This window comes from Equus quagga, unplaced genomic scaffold (assembly GCF_021613505.1).
Source record: "Equus quagga isolate Etosha38 unplaced genomic scaffold, UCLA_HA_Equagga_1.0 153_RagTag, whole genome shotgun sequence".
In the NCBI taxonomy this organism is placed as follows: domain Eukaryota; kingdom Metazoa; phylum Chordata; class Mammalia; order Perissodactyla; family Equidae; genus Equus; species Equus quagga.
This window is the reverse complement of record NW_025796915.1, coordinates 7,289,642-7,309,898: the sequence shown is the minus strand read 5'-3', so window position 1 is coordinate 7,309,898 and position 20,257 is coordinate 7,289,642. Positions and strand designations below refer to the sequence as shown.

At 36.1% G+C, this 20,257-nt stretch overlaps 1 protein-coding gene and 1 long non-coding RNA gene across 2 annotated transcripts in view; one reads left to right on the top strand and one right to left on the bottom strand.

The window, feature by feature from the left end:
* Positions 1 to 256, bottom strand: part of LOC124233112 (uncharacterized) — a 19,155-nt gene extending 18,899 nt beyond the window's left edge. Inside the window, exon 1 of the long non-coding RNA XR_006886976.1 lies at positions 120 to 256. This is a non-coding gene — a long non-coding RNA (uncharacterized LOC124233112). The remainder of the gene's footprint in view (positions 1 to 119) is intronic.
* Positions 104 to 19,629, top strand: LOC124233111 (sperm equatorial segment protein 1-like). Its single transcript, XM_046650227.1, has 2 exons — positions 104 to 241; positions 16,653 to 19,629. Exons 1-2 carry the CDS (start codon positions 172 to 174, stop codon positions 17,684 to 17,686), a joined length of 1,104 nt encoding a protein of 367 aa, XP_046506183.1. The 5' UTR covers positions 104 to 171; the 3' UTR covers positions 17,687 to 19,629.
* The last annotated feature ends 628 nt before the right edge of the window (positions 19,630 to 20,257 follow it).

Sequence of the window (20,257 nt, the reverse complement as noted above, 5' to 3'; positions counted from 1 at the left end):
CCCCCCCGCCCCCGCCCCCGCGCTGCGCTTGCGCGCTGGGGACAACCGTTGCAGGGCTCCCAAGGCCCTGAGGTAGGACGGTCGGTCGCTGACGCCCTCCCCTTGCGGCCCTGAGGTACCTGGCCTGGTGGCCCCAGGACGTTCCCGTCGCATGGCGGAGTGCTACGGACGATGCCTATGAAGTCCTTAGTCCTTCTAGTTGGGCTGTTGCTATGGCCTTCGTCCGTGCCGGCGTATCCGAGTGAGTGACCGGCCTGAGGAGGCGGCGACGCCGGGGCTCTCCTGGGGGAACCTCCTGGCTTCCGGGGCCCGCCCGAGACCCAGCTCTTCCTTTTCCCTGGTCCTAATCTCTCAGACTCCGCTGTCCAGGGGCTGGCCTCCGCAGCGGAGGCGTGTCCCTCTCCTGCCTCCTGCGACCTCTTCCGCCCGGCGCTTCCCGCCGCTGGGCGCTTATCCGGGCACTGGGTCCCCGACAGGACCCGGATGCGCAGCGCTGGGCGCGGTGGGCTCGCGGCGTGACCTCCTCATCCCGGGCCGGGGCCGATGGTCCTCGGGGTTGACCTCGTCCGCCTGGACCGTGCGTGATGGAGCGGGGTCCGCAGACTGCGGCCAGCGCCACGGCGGCCTGCTTTTGTACGGCTGGCTGGCTAGAAGTGGTTTCTACCTTTGTAGATGTGAATGTGAAGTATCTTTCGTGATAGGTGGGAAAGTCTGAAATTCTAATTTCATTGATCGTAAATAATGTTTTGCAGGGTCACAGCCCTGCTCTTTCCTGTATGTATTGTCCAGGGTTGTTTTCCCGCGTTATAACAGCAGAGTTGAGTAGCTGCCACAGAGGCTGTGTGGCCTGCAAAGCCTAAAATATTTCCTCTCTGGCCCTTTACAGAAACTTTGCCCCTGTGGTAAGACAGGGAGAGCGTGTGGATTGTGGGCAGCTGTCTAGGGCGCTCACTGACCCCTGACGCTCCCCCAGAGCATCCTCTGGTGCACAGAGTCGAACCCTTAGTTATGCAGAGTTAGAACTCACCACTTGTGCCTCCCCAATAGATGAAAACTAGTAAGTTCCAATTGGGGGGGCTGACTGCTATATTAACATCATGTGGACACCTTGAAGTATTTAAGTAGTTAAATGTCTGATAATCTGATACTCCAGATATGACTGCGAGGCTTGTCCATCTAGTCTAACTGTAGTTCACTGTAGCATTTAGTAATGTTGGGGTTTGGTTTAACCAAATAAATAAATAAAATTTAACAGGTGTGAAAAAAGTACTAGAGTGCACGCTAGTTATGTGGAGCTATATTTCAGAATTGTTAAAAGGTCTTGGTTAAAAATGAAAATACAACACAACCTAAATCGTGAATAGTAGTGGGAAAAGTTCTGGATAAAGTGTCCTAGATAACTAAAGTTAGCCCTTTAAATATTAGCACTTATGATTGTTAGCTATTTTAAACAAAAATCTTTGTAAAATTTTTCTCCTTTGCTGCAAAGGAACAGAACGTACTGAAGATGATATCTTCTCTTCATGTCTGATGGTCACTATTAACCAACACCAGTTCCTGCATTTTGGTAGTTGTGGATCAGTAGGTCACAAGTGACTAACATGGAGGCTTCAGTTGACATGACAGTAATACTGTCACACAGTACACTCTGAGACTGCTAGAGAGTTGCTGGATACTCAGTTAACTCAGTGCAGTCTCCTGCCTAATTCCATAATTTCATAGCCTGCTCGTTTTCTTTGTACCGTCTTCCCTAAGCTTTCTTAAGGCTTGTACGAAATGAAAAGATACCTGTCAGAAAAAGGAATGATTTTGTGTTGAAGATACATAGATGATATAAGACATAAGGAAAATATATGCAGGTCATGGGTCATAGAAGATATCTTGGAAAATGTAATTTACCTCTTTTCCACAGAAATGGATTAAGAGATATGTAGAGCGATGTTAACATGGCTGATTTCTCTGTCTCTTTCATTCTTTTTGTTTAAGTAATTTTAATTTTGTTCATTTACTTATTTATTTTGAAATAAGTATACCAAAAGAAACCAGGCTTATTGTGTTTGATTTAAATCAGTTATGTATTCTTTATTTGATATGGCTGCTGTTCCAACAATTGTTGGAGAGAGGGTCATGTAAAAAATGCTCTCTCATGCTGAAGAAAAGACACATAGGTTTTCATAAGGAAAGTGCAGCTTTGACAATTTTTTTCTAGAATACTAAGACAGTTTTGAGGTTATCTTATATAAACATCGTGGGTATTGTATTAAGTCATTACATTTGTTAAAAACCTCAGCACTTCTTGTAACTGCCTCTACCTTTCAAATAGGCCCTACCCAAGTTTAGCTGGTGCCAGTTTAATCTATACTCCTCTACATACACATGCATCCTGATGGTGCTGGATAAACACCTTTTTACTATATACTTAAATTTATGTATATTCATTTAATTTCCTTATATCTGGTTTTTCCATAGTTTTAGTTTTAAATATTTTCAAACTTTTAAAATCACGCCTCTTTAATGTATTTGCACTGTACGACTTGCTTTTCTTCTTAATGAGACTTCTTTTTGCTTTTAAAAAAATGTATAATTTCTAAAGTAACATTAACATAATAGTTATATGTTTAAATACTATTAAAATAAATTATATAATTTGACTTTTATAATTTTAAGTCACTAAATATTCATGGGCCTGAAGCTACAAATGCAAGAATGTGAGGTATTAGTTTTTGGGCTTTTAAAAAAATATTTCATGAATAAATTGTTTTTCCTAGTCATCTCTTTGGATAGATCAGCAACAGCAGGGTTAATGATACAGGATTATTTTAAGCTAGAATAACAAAACCTCTTAACTTGCTTCTCTAGAGTGGTGTTAATAGAAGGTTAAATATCTAAGTCTTTGGCATCTTTGTCCTTAGGAAGGCCTTTGTCCTAATGGACCACAGAAGGCAAGGGAAGTAGTAAGGCAGCAAACAGCAATAATTGTTCAAATCTATTGGCAAATAAATTCAAAGGAAAAGCAGATTCCTTTTATTTCAAGTACATTCAAAAGGTAAAGTTCTGGTGCCGCAAGCTCACTTTACACTATTTCAAGGCCCAAGGCTATTGGCGCTTGGGAGGGTCTCTCAAACCTGTGAATGGAATATCATGACACACTTCATTAATCTTTCAGAGGATGAGGAGCATGTCATCTAATATGTGAATGTCCAGAGGATGGCCTTTGGGGGAGGAGGAGTAGTTTTATTAGCCTGTCCATTAATGTTTTATGGGGGAAAGAAAGTCCTATCTTTCTCTTTGTTGAGCTGCCTTCTATATTCTTTTGATAGGATCTCATGTTTGTTTGGGGTTTTTTTTCCTTTTTTTTTTTTTAAGCTTTTTATTAAGATTATGATAGTTTACAACCTTGTGAAATTTCAGTTGTACATTATTGTTAGTCATGTTGTAGGTGGTCCACTTCACCCTTTGTGCCCTCCCCCAACCCCGCCTTTCCCCTGGTAACCACCAATCAGTTCTCTTTGTCTATAGGTTAACTTCCACCTATGAGGGGAGTCATACAGAGTTCGTCTTTCTCTATGTGGCTTATTTCACTTAAATAGTACCCTCAAGGTCCCTCCATGTTGTTGTGAATGGGATGATTTTATCCTTTTTTATGGCTGAGTAGTATTCCATTGTGTATATATATATATATATATATATATACACACCATATCTTCTTTATAGGATCCCGTGTTTTTAAAGGCTTCTTGTTTTCTGAATTAACTGGTTGTCCCAAGACCTCTTTGTGTCTTCCCTGCTCTGAATGGACTCCACTGTCTTTTTACAAGGAGACATAGTAGAACATGGTATTAGAGACTAAAGTAACTGGGATACCTATCAGACTTATGTGCTGGGGTGATATTGTTATTTGGATCATTTTACTGAACAGAACTAGAAGAGATATATATCAAAGTCATGAGGTTATTTTTGTTCCAGTTAAATTTGAACATTACTCGTACGATAACTTCTTGATTTTTAACTCTTCACCCAAACTAAATTTGTATTCCTTTTTGAAAATAGAATTTTATGAAGCTGTTTTGGTTATCTGTTGCACCATAAAAAGCCACCCCCGAAATTTATTATTTCTCATGATTCTATGGGTTGACTAGCCTCAGCTGGGCAGTTCTTCTCCTTCATATGGTGGAGCTGAAGGGTCACTCATACAGCCGTATTTAACTGGAAGCTCAACTTGGGTGAGAACATCCAACATGGACTCTCATCTTCCAGGTTCTTTCTCTACATGACTTCTCGTTTTTCGGTAGTCTAGCTCAAGTGTCTATACCGTGGCAGCTTGCTTCCCAGCGAGAGCTGTACAAACTCCCAGTATGCAAGCTCTTATCAAGCCTATGCTGTGTCAGACTTGCTAATGTGCCATAGACCAAGGCAATCACATAGGGCAAGCTCATATTCAGTGTGGGGAATCACTGCTCAAGAACATAAATACTAAGAAGTGCAAAGCCATAAAGTTAAATTTCTTTTTTTTCAACTTTATTGACATATTATTGACAAATAAAATTCTAATATATATAAAATGTACAGTGTGATGATTTAATATATGTATACATTATGAACAGATTCCCACCATTGAGTTAATTAATGCATATCACCTCACATATTTACCTTTTTGTGTGTATCACCAACTATAGTCACCATTGCATTAGATCCTCAGGCCTTATTCATCTTAAAACTGAAAGTTTTGGGCTGGTCCCATGGCCAAGTGGTTAAGTTCATGCGCTCTGCTTCTGTGGCCCAGGGTTTCGCCAGTTCGAATCCTGGGCCAGGACATGGCACTGCTCGTCAGGCCATGCTGAGATGGCATCCCACATGCCACAACTAGAAGGACCCGCAACTAAAATATAGAACTGTGTGCCAGGGGGCTTTGGGAAGAAAAAGAAAAAAGAAAATCTTTAGGAAAAAAACACAAAGTTTGTACCCTTTTACCAGCTTCTCTCCCTGTTTCCCCCATCCCCTAACCCTAAAGTTACATTTCTTTAACTGGAACATTTAATTAATATGAACATAATTACTTGTTTGTTTTACCTGTTTTCAAAAATTAAAATTTGAATTAACAAATTATAGGGAAACTGCTGGATGAATAACAAGATACAATGTTTCCTTTTGTGACCATTCTTTGAGCACACCCCGCTAATGAAGCACACTTGTCACAACTTTGATTTGAATTGAAAGTACTTCAGCTCATTTTTTAAGTTCATTTTGATTTGAAGGTGTTGGTGCTTTAGCTGGCAGTTCTTACATGATGGCAGCTTTCAGGTATCAATTTTTGCTTGCATCACTTAACTTCTGTAGAGTAAGGGAAGCCTGTTCTTTCTGAGCCTACTTCATGACATAGATGGAAAGTACAATTTGTTCTCCAAAGTTAAGGACATTGAGCCAGAGTCTGGTCCACCTATAAATGATTAAATACTTGGGTGTATGTTAAGCTTTATATACATGAGTTCTGTATTGATTACAGGCATTCTGTTTTTCACTCTTGTGGTAATAAAAATCCTAGTTGTATTAGAATCTTTTGAAAAATGAGCATCCATGATTCTTGGTTAAATTTTATGTGCAATCACCAGTTTCCATAAGTTTACAGGCCAAGGGGAAAGTAAAAACGTATAAGTTGTTAAAGCACAAAGACCAGATATATTCCATCGACCTTTAACTTTTTGTTTTTATGTGACAGTCTTAAAATTTATCCTTCCCTCTTTACTGGGCTCTCAGGTTTATGTGGAACATCTTGCTACTGTCTTTAACTTACCAAGTATTTATTCTTATACCAAACCGCATGTTTAAATTAACAATATTATTGGTTTTCAAAGCCTTAGTTTTTTAAAATATAAATTGTATTTTAAGCACCTGATCAGATCGCACCCATCTTATATTGAGACAGAGAGGGTTTTTTTAGAATTACATCTTGACACAGACTTTTTGAGTGAATCTCTTTGTATAACCTAGGTATTACATTATGTATTCATAACTTACCACAGTCTAGTGATAGCAACATTTTACCAGTTTGAGTGAAATGTAGAAAGCTTGCCTCCCTTTATGTCCTTTTACCCTCTCCCATTCATAATATAATTATCTTAAATATTTCCTTTATATACATTGAGAACGACATCAGACAGTATTATAATTTTTGCTTCAACTGTTAAACATAATTTGGAAACCTCAAGAGGAGAAGGAAGGTCTGTTTCATTTACTCTTATTTTTGCTCTTTCCATTATTCTTTCTTCCTCCCCAGTGTTCCAGGATTCCTTCTTTTATCGTTTCCTTTCTGTTTAATGAATTTCATTTATCCGTTCTTTTAGGGTAGGTCTACTAGCAACAACTTCTCTTAATTTTTCTTCATCTGCGAGGTCTTGATTATCCTTTCATTCCTGAAGGATATTTTCTCTTGATAGAGAATTCTGAGTTGACACTCTTTTTTTCCCCCACACTTGAAAAATATTATGCCATTTCCTTCGGACCTCATGGTTTCTCATGAGAATTCAGATTGTTTTTCCACTATAGATAAGATGTTGTTTCTCTCGTTTCTTTCAAGATTTTTTTCTTTGTCTTCAGTTTTCTGAAGTTTGGTCACGATATATCTTGGCATTGGTATCTTTGGGTTTATTCTCTTGAGATTCACTCAGCTTCTAAGTTATGTCTTTCACCAAATTTAGGAAATTTTCAGCCATTGTTATGTCTTTGAATACTTTTTCAGACTCATCCTCTTTCTTTTTTCCTTCTAAGACTCAGATGACATGAATGTTAGAGTTTATGTGTTATATTCTCACAAGTCCTTGAAGCTCCGTTCATTGTTTTTGCCAGTCCATTTTCTTTCTCTTGTTCAGGTTGGTGATTGCTATTGTTCTGTCTTCTAGTTCACTGATTCTTTTCTCTGTCCCCTCCATTCTGCTGTTGAACCAACCAGTGAGTTTTTTCATTTCAGTTAGTGTTTTTCAGTTCTAAAATTTCAATTCAGTTCTTCTTTAGATATTCTATTTCTTTGCTGAGACTTTCTATTTTTCATTTATTTCAAGCATACCCATTGTTGCTTGTTGAAGCATTTTCATGATGGCTACTTTTAAATCTCTCTCAGATAATTCTAACATCTATATCATCTCAGGGTTAGCATCTGTTGACTGTATTTTTCTTATTTAAATTGAGATTTTCCTAGTTCTTGTTTTGACCAGTGGCTTTTGATTAAAACCTGGGCATTTAGGGTATGATGTTGTAAGTCTGGATCTTATTTAAATCTTCTATTACAGATTTAAATAGGCCTCTGACACTGCTTCAGCGGTGGAAGAGTAATGTTGTCTTATTACCACAGGGTGGAGATGAAAGTCCACTCCTCATTCAGTCTTCTCTGCTGGAAGACAAGCACGTCTGTGGGATAAGGGCGGAGGGGTTGGGCACCTCACTGAAGCCTTATGAGGGTGGAAGTCTTGGTTCTGCACTCAGCTTTTTCTGGTAAGGGTAGTGCTGCAGTGTGTTCTGTGGTGTTGGCTGGAATAGAGCAGTTATTGACTAAAATTTTTCTGTTTTGCTAGGCTACCCCTTTCCTAGTCCTTTGGCTATGAAGAGAGCAGTCTTTCCTTGGAGCTTTTTTTGTCTGTGTCCATTGGTGTTTCTGGGTTGCCAGCTTCTCCAGCCCCCAGTCTGGGGTATATGTGGCAAAAAGAAAATCCAGGGAACTCACTGCAGTGTCATTCCTCAGGCCCTGAAGCCCATAGTTGGCCTTCCTTCTTCTCTCCACCTTTTAGAGTCTTCCCATACTTGTGTTATATATAATGTTCAGGGTTTTTAACTGCTTAGTAGGAAGACTAGGGAAAAAGTACATGTTCTCTATCTTTTTGGCAGTGGAAGTCCAGATAATATTGTTTTAAAACAAGTTATTTGGGGCTTATGGAAGAGACAGTGTTTTACAAGCAAACTTTTTACAATACTTAGGTAGAGCATACATGGGAATTACGTAATGACCTGTTTTTATTCTTAATTTTGGTCAACATATATTGGAATTAGCTTTTGTCTATATTATTTTCCAGTTTGTGTATAAAGTACTAGTTATTGGAAAGGAGAGAGAAGTCTTTATTCACTATTAGACATCTATCTAAATTATTTACGTAGAATTTTATCCGAGTAGTGATTCAAAATTCACCCTAAATAATTTAGTAAGAGAGAATGTAAATAAATTAAATATTTTGAGACCTTGTGTAAAATTCTGCTTTAAATTTCATTTTATAGGCAATTAACCAGTATACATTACTTTACTAGCAACATTTTTTTATTTTACAAGCTGTTTGGTGCTGAACCACAAGTTTTTGCTTTTAAAAGTCTTTAGATAAATACACATTATTAATTTAAATTGTTTTAGTTTATAGGTCCATAATTAAGGATTTCACTGGAAATGTGTTACAAACCAAATACTTGATGTCTTAAAAACTGGTTATTATAAAACCTACACAATATTGTAAAATTATAAGGACCCGGGTGTGGTTCCCAGGTGCAGATCTACACCACTTGTCTATCAGTGGCCATGCTGTGGCGGCAGCTCACATACAAAAAAGAGGAAGATTGGCAACTGATGTTAGCTCAGGTGAATCTTACTCAGCAAAAAGCAAAAAAAAGGACAGACAATAATAAGTATTGGGATGATGGAGAAATTGGACCCTCATATACTGCTGGTGGGAATGCAGCTGCTTTGGCAGTTCCTCAAAGGGTTAAGCATACTATTACCATATGACCTAACAATTCCACTCCTAGGCAAATCCTGAACAGAAATGAAAACATACATCCACACAAAAACTTGTACATGAATGTTCATAGTGGCATTACTCATAATCACTAAAAGGTGGAAACAAGCCAGATGTCCATCAACTGATGAATGCATAAACAAAATGTGGTATATCCGTACAATGGAATATTATTTGACCATAATAGGAATGAAATATTGATACATGTTACAGCGTGGATGAACCTTGAAAACATTATGCTAAGTGAAAGAAGCCACTCACAAAAGAACACATTGTATGATTTCATTTATGTGAAACGTCTAGAATAGGCAAATCCATAGAGACAGAAAGTAGACTAGTGCTTGCCTAGGGCTGAGGGGTAGGGGCTATGGGAAATGGGTTTCTTTTGGGGGTGATGAAATGGTTTTAAACATAGCTTGTGGTGATGATTGCACAGCTGTGACCATACTAAAAACTACTTAATTGTATACTTTAAGATATGTGCTAGATAAACCAGGAAGCTATTTTCACATTGCTTAAGATTGTAATTCACTTAAAATTATGTTAGTGCAATATTACTTTAGAGATTGATAAAATCCAATAAAAGAAAATTAATGGAACTTAAATTTAGTTAAATTTGTGTGATCTAAACTTATATTAGGCCATTTAGTAAGGGCCAGTTAGAAGTGCAGGGGCTTTCTGAAAATTGGAGCTGTTTAACTACTATGTTTGTGATGATGTTTTAGATAAACTTCAAATTTAGAAATTGAGAAAAATATGGTTAAAGCTGTATCTTTTATTATTCTAAAAAAACTGCCTATTTTGCTTAAAATAAAAGAATTTTTTATTGCCCAGATTTTGTCCCTAATAATTATTGGACTATTAGCCAAAAAGAACCCCAAAATAAAACAAAACAAACAAAAATAGTCTTTAGATCAGCAGATTTATTTTAAACGTCACGTGAAGTTTAGTTTTCCTCTAAAACATTCTTCTACGGAAATTTTTTTTTTTCCTTTTTCTCCCAAAGCCCCCCGGTACATAGTTGTGTATTTTTAGTTGTGGGTCCTTCTAGTTGTGGCATGTGGGATGCTGCCTCAGCATGGCTTGATGAGCAGTGCCATGTTTGTGCCCAGGATTAGAAAACCCTGGGCCACCGAAGCAGAGCACGCGAACTTAGCCACTCAGCCATGGGGCCGGCCCCTGGAAACTTTTTAACCTGTGATTAGTTCCTGAAGATAAGTTACTGGAGGTACTATTAATTTACACACTTGCCAGCGCTTGGCTCATTTATTTGCTTATTCATTTAACAAATACTTTTTGACTATCTGCTATGGCTCCAGGCACTGGTTAGAACAGAGTGTATAGAGAACAAAAGAGATGTGGTCGCAGCTCTCAAAGAGCTCACAATATGTACAGTTAACAAACATTAAACAAATATGTATAGTTAAAATTATCCTAAGATCAGCATGCTCGAGAGAGACTAGTGAAGGATCTGGGGACCATAAGGGCTGTATAAGGAATTTACTTCTTTTACTAAGGAAGTAACATATACGCATGACAATCCTAGGTTTTATTATTAAAAGAAAAGTTGCCTACTTGACTGGCAAAATAAAAATTGTTTTTAACTTGCATTTCTTTTATGAACAATGAATTTTAGCAAGTTTTCGTGCTAAGTGGCTTTTATGTTATTCCTTTTATCCTCTTCTTCCTTCTTTAATTGACCGTTCTATGAGAAGGAAATATGTGTTTTGAATGTATTGTTTGTTGATTGAAGTTTTATATTTCATTGCTCATTTTAAATCGTTTTATTATTTTCCTCAGCATAAACTCAAAACTAATTAACTTGCCTTTTACCTCTGTGTGAAGTGAATTTATTGTTTTGTAAGTTATTGACTGTCAGCTCCTACCCATACTTTGTAGTAATAAAATGTATTAAATTTGGATCAGTTATTTTTAATATTGGCAAATACATCTTAATATATGAAAGAGATGCATTTTGGTCCAGTTGACGGTAGAGCAAAATTTTGTATATTTTACTTATTTATTTACTTATTGTATTTTAATATTCATATGTATTTTAAAATAGAGTTATATTCCTCCAGGACAATTTTATCATCATACTCCTCCTGTTTTGCAGCATCCTTGTGTCATCTTTTTATACATTGTGTAGTAGTTATGTGCACCTGCTTTGAAGTAAGGTAGCCTATGTTCAAATCTCATTCTTACCACTTACAAGTTGAATATAGTCTTAAGCAAATTACTTACCCTTTCTAAGTATCCTCCTTTTCCTCTTTTTAAAAACAGTCCTTACATTCAAAGCCCTTAGTATAGTGCCTGGCACATAGTAATCACTCAATCAGTCAGAGCTGTTATGGTTTTCTCAATCACTATTTTCCAATTTCCTCTTCAGATTTCATTCCACTTTTGTTCCTACAGTTGTTTTACCGTTTTGTTTACTTTCATATTATTTCTATCATGTGACTGATTCTCCCTGTATTATTTTAAGAAGAGAAATGCAGACAGCCTCAAACTCGGCTCTAACCTCCGTATGGGTGATTCCTGCTAAACCTCAAGCCTGCTTAGCAGGTGGCCATCCTGCTTACCAGAGGTGAACTGGAAAGCGGCATTATGGTTTCCCAAGGTGGAAGAGATTCTTATGTTAGCCACATCCTAAGATATTGCTATGTTTGGTTGGATTACTACCTGGTGAAAATAGAAGGGAAGTGATAAAGTACAACAGTGTAGACTACAAATATCCAAAGTATAGTAACCCAATTTCTAGCAGAGTAATCCGATCTTTGTAAGAATTTGAATTTTGTTCATCTTTCTAGCATCTCCTGAAGAATGCGGAGAAGCAGGTTTTCGCTGTGGCCACTGCCGTTTATAGGGATATTTGAGGCTTGACGATCTTTTACTAGCTTGCCTGCAAACATTTTTATAAAGATGAAATTGATTTGCAAGAGCTGTCCTGCTTAACAAAACTGAGGAGGTCAACACGAAATATGTAGGTGTTTTAGTGGGGACAAAAACAGGAGGTGGGAAGTGTGTGGGGAGAGAATAGATTTAACAATATAACAATGTGGAAACAAAGGGTAAATGAAAACGAGAGGAAAAGCAAGGTAGAATGTAGGGTGCTCTGTTGTTAGGCAGCGACGAACGGGTTCTTTAGTGTTGCCTAAGGAACAGTATAAAGAGAATGAGTACTGCTGTTTTTTTAGGAATCAACTAGCAGTATCTCCTTTTCCTGTCCTTTAACAGTATAATTCACCTAATAGCAACCTGGGTACCCTATTTACTACTTCGTGAAGAGACAAGTTAAATGATTAAATATTTAATGTTTAGCAGACTATAATCTAATGGCAATGTCTTTTTAAAAGCATCTAAGCCTCTCTTGATTATAGATTTTAGATTTGCTTATGAATAGTTGCCCAGAATTGAAATTTTTCCAAAACATATTTTAAAAAACATTTTATTATGGAAAAATTTAAATATGTACACAAGTAGAAAGAATGGTATAATATATCTCCAAACATCTATAACTAGCTCCAACTATTATTAAGCCATAACTAATCTTGTTTCATCGATATCTCTACCCACATTATTTTCCCCCTCACCTCCCTGGTCTGTTTTCCCAACTTCTCAGGCTTGGATTATTTAGAGGCAAATTCCAGACATTATATAATTTTATCAGTAAATATTTCAAATATGAAGCACTAAAATGTAAGTACTTAAACAATAACAATGTTACCAATTTAACAAAGATAGTAATTCCTTAATATTATCAAATATCTGGTGGTGTTCAAACTTTCCTGATTCTCTTTCTCTTTTCCAGTTTATTTGATTAAAGTGGAGTTCAAATAAGATTCATATATGTAATTTGTTGATATGTTTGTTAATTCTCTTTTAATCTATAGTTCCTCCTTCATCTCTGTTTTCCCCCTTGCAATGTAATGTTGAAGAAATTGGAGCATATGCCCTGTAGTTTCCCACAGTCTAGATTTTGCTATTACTTCCCCATGGTGTCGTTTATATCTTCCTTTGCTGTCCCATGTATTTTCTGTATATTGTTAGTTAGATCTAGAGAAACCTGTTAGATTCAAGTTAGACGTTTTTTGCAAGACTGCTTCATAGGTGGTATTGTGTTCTTTCATCAGGAAGCATGTAATGTCTAGTTGTGTATCTTTTTGTGATATAAATAATCATTCATGTTGATAATCATTGTGAAATGATCATAGTCTAAGTGGCTTCTTCATTTATTAGCTGGAATAGTTTATAAAATGAAACCTTTCCTCACCTTGGGCTATTTTTCCATACGCAATTGGGTCTATTTCTGTCTTTTCTGTTCTGTTCCACGCATCCGTATATGTATGTGCAATGCTATAGTATTTTTATAATAGAGGCTTTATAATATTTTTTAATATCTAGTAGGGCTATCCTCTGTTTTTCTGGCTATTCTTACTCATTTTCTCTTAAAATGAACTTTATAATCCATTTTTCTAACTCCAGAAAACAATTAATGATATTTTATTAGGAGCATGTTAAAGATATAAATGAACAGAGAATTTGACATCTAAGCATCTTTATGATGTTGAATCTTCTTGTCTGAGAACATGGTATATCTTTCCATTTGTTGAAGTTTCCATTATGTCTTTCAGAAGAATTTATTATATTACTGTGTCAGTTTTCTGTGACTACTATAACGAATTACCATAAACTTTGTATCTCAAACCAACAGAAATTTATTCTCTCACAGTTCTAGAAGCCAGAAGTCTAAAATCAGTTTCCCTGAGCCAAAATCCAGGTGTAGAGCAGAGCTGTGCTCTCTCTGGAAGCTCAAGGAGTCAATATTTTCTTTGCCTCTTCCAGCTTCTGGTGGCTGCCAGCATTCCTGGTCTTGTGGACACTTCACTCTAATCTCTGCCTCCTCCATATTATCTCCTCCTCTTCTGTGTGTGTATCAAATCTCTCTCTTTTTCTCTGTTATAAAAACATTTGTGACTGGATTTAGACCCTACTCAGATAATCCCCGATAATCCCCTTCCTCAAGATCCTTAATTTAATCACGTTTGCGAAAATCCTTTTCTCTTAGAAGGTAACATTGACAGGTTCCAGGCATTCGGACCTGGTCTCTGGACGTCTGTATTCAGCCTAGTATAATTCCTCATATAGATTTTGGACATGTCTTCTTAAATTTATGATTAGCTATTTTCTTTCATTTTTTATCAAAATAGCTGCTGCTTTCTCATTTTATCTTCTAACTAGTTTATGTTTGTACATTAATTTTTGTATGTTGATTTTATAACTTGCTAGTTTACTAAATTCTATTAATCTCTGTAGTAGCTTTTCAATTGATTCTTTTGGATTGTCTAGATATATAATTATATTATCTGTATATAAAGATAGTTTTATCTTTTTCTTCCCAATTCACATACTTCCAATTATTTTCTCTTCTTTATTTACATTGACTAATACCTCCAACATAGTGTTAAATAGTAATGGAGATATTAGTATCCTGATCTTGTTCCTGTCTTTAGTGGGAAAGCTTCTAGTGTTTTTTGCTAAATAGGATCCAAAGCATATTTTAATGTTCTTTTTAGGGTTTTAAATTTATATTTTAAAATGAGAAATGTAAGCAATTACCTTTATAGAGAATAAGGTTATCTTATGTACTGCTCTGTAGCTTTTAAAGTGTTTTCAAATACCTGATTTATTTGGTTCTAAGAGATAAAAGGACAGATATAGTCTCTTAATTTTATAGTTAAGTAGATGTTCAGAGAAATTAAGTAATTATCTAAGGTCATGATGCTAGAAAGTGGAAGAGCCAGGACCAGAATCAAAGATTTCTTTCACTACAGTAGGCTACATATTCATTTCACTTAATATCTTCCTTCAGTAAAACTCTAGATTCAGGACACTGCATTTTATCTATATGAGAATACATAAATAAGTTATTTACCTTTTTAAAATGTGACTTTTAATGGTTTAGTATATTAAGTGATTGGGGGTTCGTGTGTTTGTATGTGTTTTTAGGAAGTAAAACATTATAGGTAAGTCTAAAGTCCCCTTTAATTGGCTTAGTCCCATTCCCTCTCATCAGAGGCAACTACCCACATGAGTTTAATATGTTATCCTTCTAGTCCATTAAAAAATCCAAAGTTCACAGACAAAATGTCTGATACGGTGTCAGTGATTTTTTTTTTTAAATTATTATGAGGATAATATCAAAATCTACCTTATGTTCTGTATCTTCCTTTTGTCCCTGGTCATCATTATATGGATCTTGGAGAATGCAAGGCTCTTCTAAGAATGACATAAAATTCAGAATCTACTTTTAGAATCTAGATCTCCAGACAAGTCTAGTGTCTTTCTACTATCATATTGTGTCAATAAACTGTTCTTACTAAGAATTTTTTAAAATTTAGAAATATGCTTTCAATTTTGATTAAACTTCCATCTGGTCTTTCTAAGGTGCAACAGAACAGTTAAGGAAGAGAGGAGAAACATGTAAATATAAAGCATTTTTTACTATTTTGTGCTTGCCAAAGAGCTGAATAAAAGTGCCTCCTGAAAAGAAAGTTTCTTATTTCATTCTGCCTGCCAAGGGTGGGTTCAGATAGGAGTTACGCATTAGAGTTTAGTAAAAAGTGACTTACTTCGTTGAATTAAATCAATTTGTATCCATGATAATGGCAAAATCAATTCAAAATTATATGTTATTCAAAATTGCCACACTTAAAATTAAAAACTCCTAATTCAGGAGTAGGGGAGTTGAGCAGAATTTCAGAATGTCTTGTACAGTAATCTTTTCTATTTTCCACATTGGAAATGAGAGGCTTCACCATGTAGATGCTGCAAAATACCAGTATAATAGAACTACCATTTGTTGTTGGAGTGAAATGTTTATGGTCTAGACCAGGAATCGGCAAACTTTTTCGGTAAAGGGCCAGAGAGTGAGTATTTTCACCTTTGTAGGCCGTGTGGTTTCTGTTGCAGCTACTCAACTCTGTTGTTACAGGCAAAAGCAGCCATAGACAATACATAAACAAATGGGCAAGACTGGGTTCCAATAAAACTTTATCCACAAAAACAGTTGGGTGAATATGACCCATAGGCTGTAATAAAACCACAGGATTTGCTGGGTTGAAGGCAGTGGTATACTGGTAAATGTTTAACAGCTGGCTTTTGGGAGAAACGGGTAAGCCCTGATTTATAGCATTTTGTCCATTTACATGGTGTAAATACTCCCACCATGGTTGATTTCAAGCTGTCCACTTGACATCACTGAACAGGGAGGTAGAAAGAGATATACAATAGCACACTAACATAGCATTTCTATTGTACAGATACACCAGAAGTAAATAACCTCAAGAGCATAGATAATAGTAAATGAAATAATAAGAAAGTGATGAGTTTATTAGGATGAATATTTATTACCTTTGTTTTGAATATAATTTATTTAACTGAAAATTCAGATAATTTTTAATGATGTCTATGTTTAACATCTGGCTCACAATATTCCTCTAAATTTAGTAATTGGCTCTGGTGAGCCAGTATGAACCTCCTCTAGCACACCACTGTGTTGGAGGACATAATCAAGAATTTTGTTTTAATAAGTTGCCTACTGAATCATAAGTTATATGGGAGAGTAAAAGCAAAAAGGCATACAGAATTGTGTTAATATGCAGCTTTTGCACAAATCTTGCTTATCTGTTTTAACAAGCACCTGAAAAAATAATTTTGTCCACTTAACTGAGAGTTAATTGTGTCTAATGTGCTTTATTTTTTGGTTCTTTGTCTCAACTTTTAAGTGATAGCATATGAAGTAAATTTAGGTCAGTAGATTCCATCAATGTTGTATATAATAATAAAGGTTACTTATTGTTTGAATTATTTTTTTCCCTTAAGGCATGACTGTGACACCTGACGAAGAACAGAACTTGAATCATTATGTACAAGTTTTACAGAACCTAATACTCAGTGTTCCTACTAGGGAGCCAATTCGTGGGAGAAAATCAAAGTCCCCAAATGATATTTATTCTAGAGGATCGAAGGTATCACAAGTTGAGGAGACAGTTACACATGGAGGAGCTTCAACTGAGAATGATGTTTTAATCAATCCTATCAGTGAAGAACCTACAACTTTCCCTACTAGCGGCTTCACACTGGGAATAGGGAAGAAAAAAGATACCGAAAGTACAGCGTTCTGGTCGATTAAACCAAACAATGTTTCTGTTGTTTTACATGCAGAAGAACCTTATATTGAAAAAGAAGAGCCAGAGCCAGAGCCAGAGCCAGTTTTAAAAGAAAAGGAGGCACCAAAGCCATTCCCAGATGTTACTCAATTATCTCCAAGTCCAGATGTCACCTCAGGCAAACCGTTTCTCACCTCTTCAGGTAGGAGCACTGACTGGGATACCGGCGCAGAAACAGAGGATGTTCCTCAGCTCTCAGGTGAATATGAAATGGACAAACCTGAAGCGCTAACATTTGACAAACATTTGAATAATGATGACATTTTGAAAAAAATTTCAGATATTAACTCAGAGGTGCAACAGGTGCCTCTTGCTGAGAGCCTCAAGCCGGAATATAGGGAGGACATTCAAGCCTCTAGAGATCACCTAAAACGAAGCCTTGCTCTGGCAGCAGCAGCAGAACATAAATTAAAAAATATGTATAAATCCCAGATGTCACCAGTAGGACGAAGCAGTAGTGAAATTGATGACATTGAAACTGTTATTAACATGCTGTATAATTCTAGATCTAAATTACCTGAATATTTAGATATTAAATATGTTCCACCAGAGATGAGAAGAAGAGCTACTACAGTATTCAATACATTGAAAAAAATATTATGTGTAAGTCGAGCAGAAACTCAAAACCTTATTAGGAAGTTATTAAACAATAATATAAAAATTTTAAATTTACTTGATATTCCATGACAAAGTTAATTTAAGCAAACTGTGCATTTATTCACAGGAGAAATAACCATTTTAATGATTTAAAAGTTGTATAAAAATATACTCTATTATAGTTCAATATGCTAACATCTTTACATGTCATGTGTTATGGAAAATTTTGATATGCACTAAGGGCCTAATAATTTAAAATAAAATTTTGGTTCAGGAGTTTGTAGTTTTTTTCTCTTTAATTAATTAAAAAAGTTACGAAGATCTAATCTTTAAAATGTTTAAGCTTTGATTTTACTTGAATAGATTAGTTAAATCCACCTATTTTATAAGAGCTAAGAGACTGTACAGTCTATATATGTAGCTGGTTTTAAATAATTGCATATAAATGTAAATTTTAGGATATATGGTCTTTGTAATCTTTCAGAGAATCTGAGTTTTCTGTTTGAATAGCATAGTTGGAGCTTGTATCAGAACAACTTTTATTTGGAGATATATGTGCCTCATTTGAAAGGTGGATGATATATTAAGATATATCTCTGTTCCTTTGTTGTTAAGTACTTTTGAAGTATCAGCAGGGGGCTGTAACCTGGATTTGTAATGAAGTCATTCTCACTTATCTCCTCTGTTTGTTTATTCACGTATACATTGAAGCTTTGCAAATCTTTTATTTGGGAGTATGACTAACACCTTTAAGATTAACTGTGTACTATTGTAATTATGGTTTAGGTAATTCTCTTTCATGATTTGACCAGTATTATATTTAAATTTATTTATTTGTTCATTTATCAAGTCAGTCATTTATAGTTTAATAAAGATTTATTGACCTTTTACTAGGTGCAGGACAAAATGCTAGGCTTTGGGGATACAATAATAAGACCTAGCTCCTTCTTTCTTTAAGATTATATTTTAGCAGGAAAGACAAACATTAAACAAATAACTTCAACAATTTTTAAATTTCAGTTGTGACAAGTTGTTATGAAGGTGTAAGAAATTTGACCTCACCTAGACCGAGAATAATGGGAAAGCTACCCTGAGAAAGTAGGATTTAAGATGAGATCTGAAAGATGAGGGCATGTGTAAGGGGGCATGGGGCATTCCAGGCAGAGAGAACAGCATGTATGAATGCTCTGAGTTGAAAATGAATATGGCAAGGTCAAGAAGCAGCTGGAGTCTAGAAAGACAAGGAAGAGCATCTCAAGATGGAGCTGCTGAGGTACACAGGGTTGGAATAGATCCTGCAAGGCCTTAAAGTGCATATTGAAGATTTTAGCCTTTATCCTGCGATCAACAAAGAGCCGTTAGTGGATTTTAAGCAAAGGATGGGTAAGATCAAATTTGTATTTAAAAAAAACCACTTTGGCTACAGTTTTGGACATAAGCTAAAGTAGAAGTGCACTGCGCACAGGCCAAATTTAGCTTGGACTAGGCGGAAAGCAGTGGCAATGAAGACTTAGAAACAACACAAGTTGATGATTGAGTGTATATAGGAACTGAGGAATTTTCAGGGATCAAAAAAAATTCCCACACAATTAGCTATATTATAAAAAGGACTACATAGGTTTTATTTCATAATAACACTCTTTACTGTTTACTGTTGTTTATTTTTACAAATAATTTTACTATGGAAAATTTCAAACACGTGCAAAACTAAACAGATTAATATAATAAACCCAGGTACGTGTCATCCAGTTTCAACAATTATCTACTAGTCTTCACCTAAACCCCCACCCCATTCCCTTTTTCCTGTCTTATATTGAATTAAATCCCAGGTACTTTTTCATTTCATCTGCAAATATGACAGTGTGAAGCTCTATAAGCTTTTTGAAAAACCGCTACCACAATATCATCACACATAAAAATTTAATAATTCTTTAATATCATCAAATATCCAATGTTCACATTTCCAATTGTCTAATAATTTTTTAAATTTAGAGTTTGTTTGAATGGATCAAGATCCAAATAAAGTACACATACTGAGATTGGTTGATTTGACTTGTCTTTTTTTCTTTTTTGAGGAAGAGTAGCCCTGAGCTGACATCCGCTGCCAATCCTCCTCTTTTTGCTGAGAAAGATTGGCCGTGCGCTAGCATCTGGGCCCATCTTCCTCTATGTTATGTGTGGGATGCATGCCACAGCATGGCTTGATAAGCAGTGCGGAGGTCTGTGCCCTGGATCCCAGCTGGCAAACTCCAGGCCACTGAAACAGAGCAAACTTAACTGCTATGCCACCAGTCCGGCCCTGTAAGTCTCTTTTAATCTAAAGATTTTTTTCCACCATTTTTTCCTCGTTGGAAATTTATTTATCAAAAAAAAAGTCATTTGACCTGTGGTTTTACACAATATGGGTTTTGTTGATCATATCCCCATAATGCCATTTAGTGTGTTTTCCTGTCCTCTGTATTTTCTGTAAATTGAAATTGGATCTAGAGAGGCTTTATCAGACTCAGGTTTTGTTTTTTGGATTTTTTTGTCAAAATGGTGTTGTATTCTTCTATCTGGTTGTGTCTCCTTTTGTGTTTTTAGCAGCCTTTGATGATCATTACCTGGATAGATTAATTGATCAGTCTTGCAAAATGAAGATATTATTTCTTCCTTCATTAG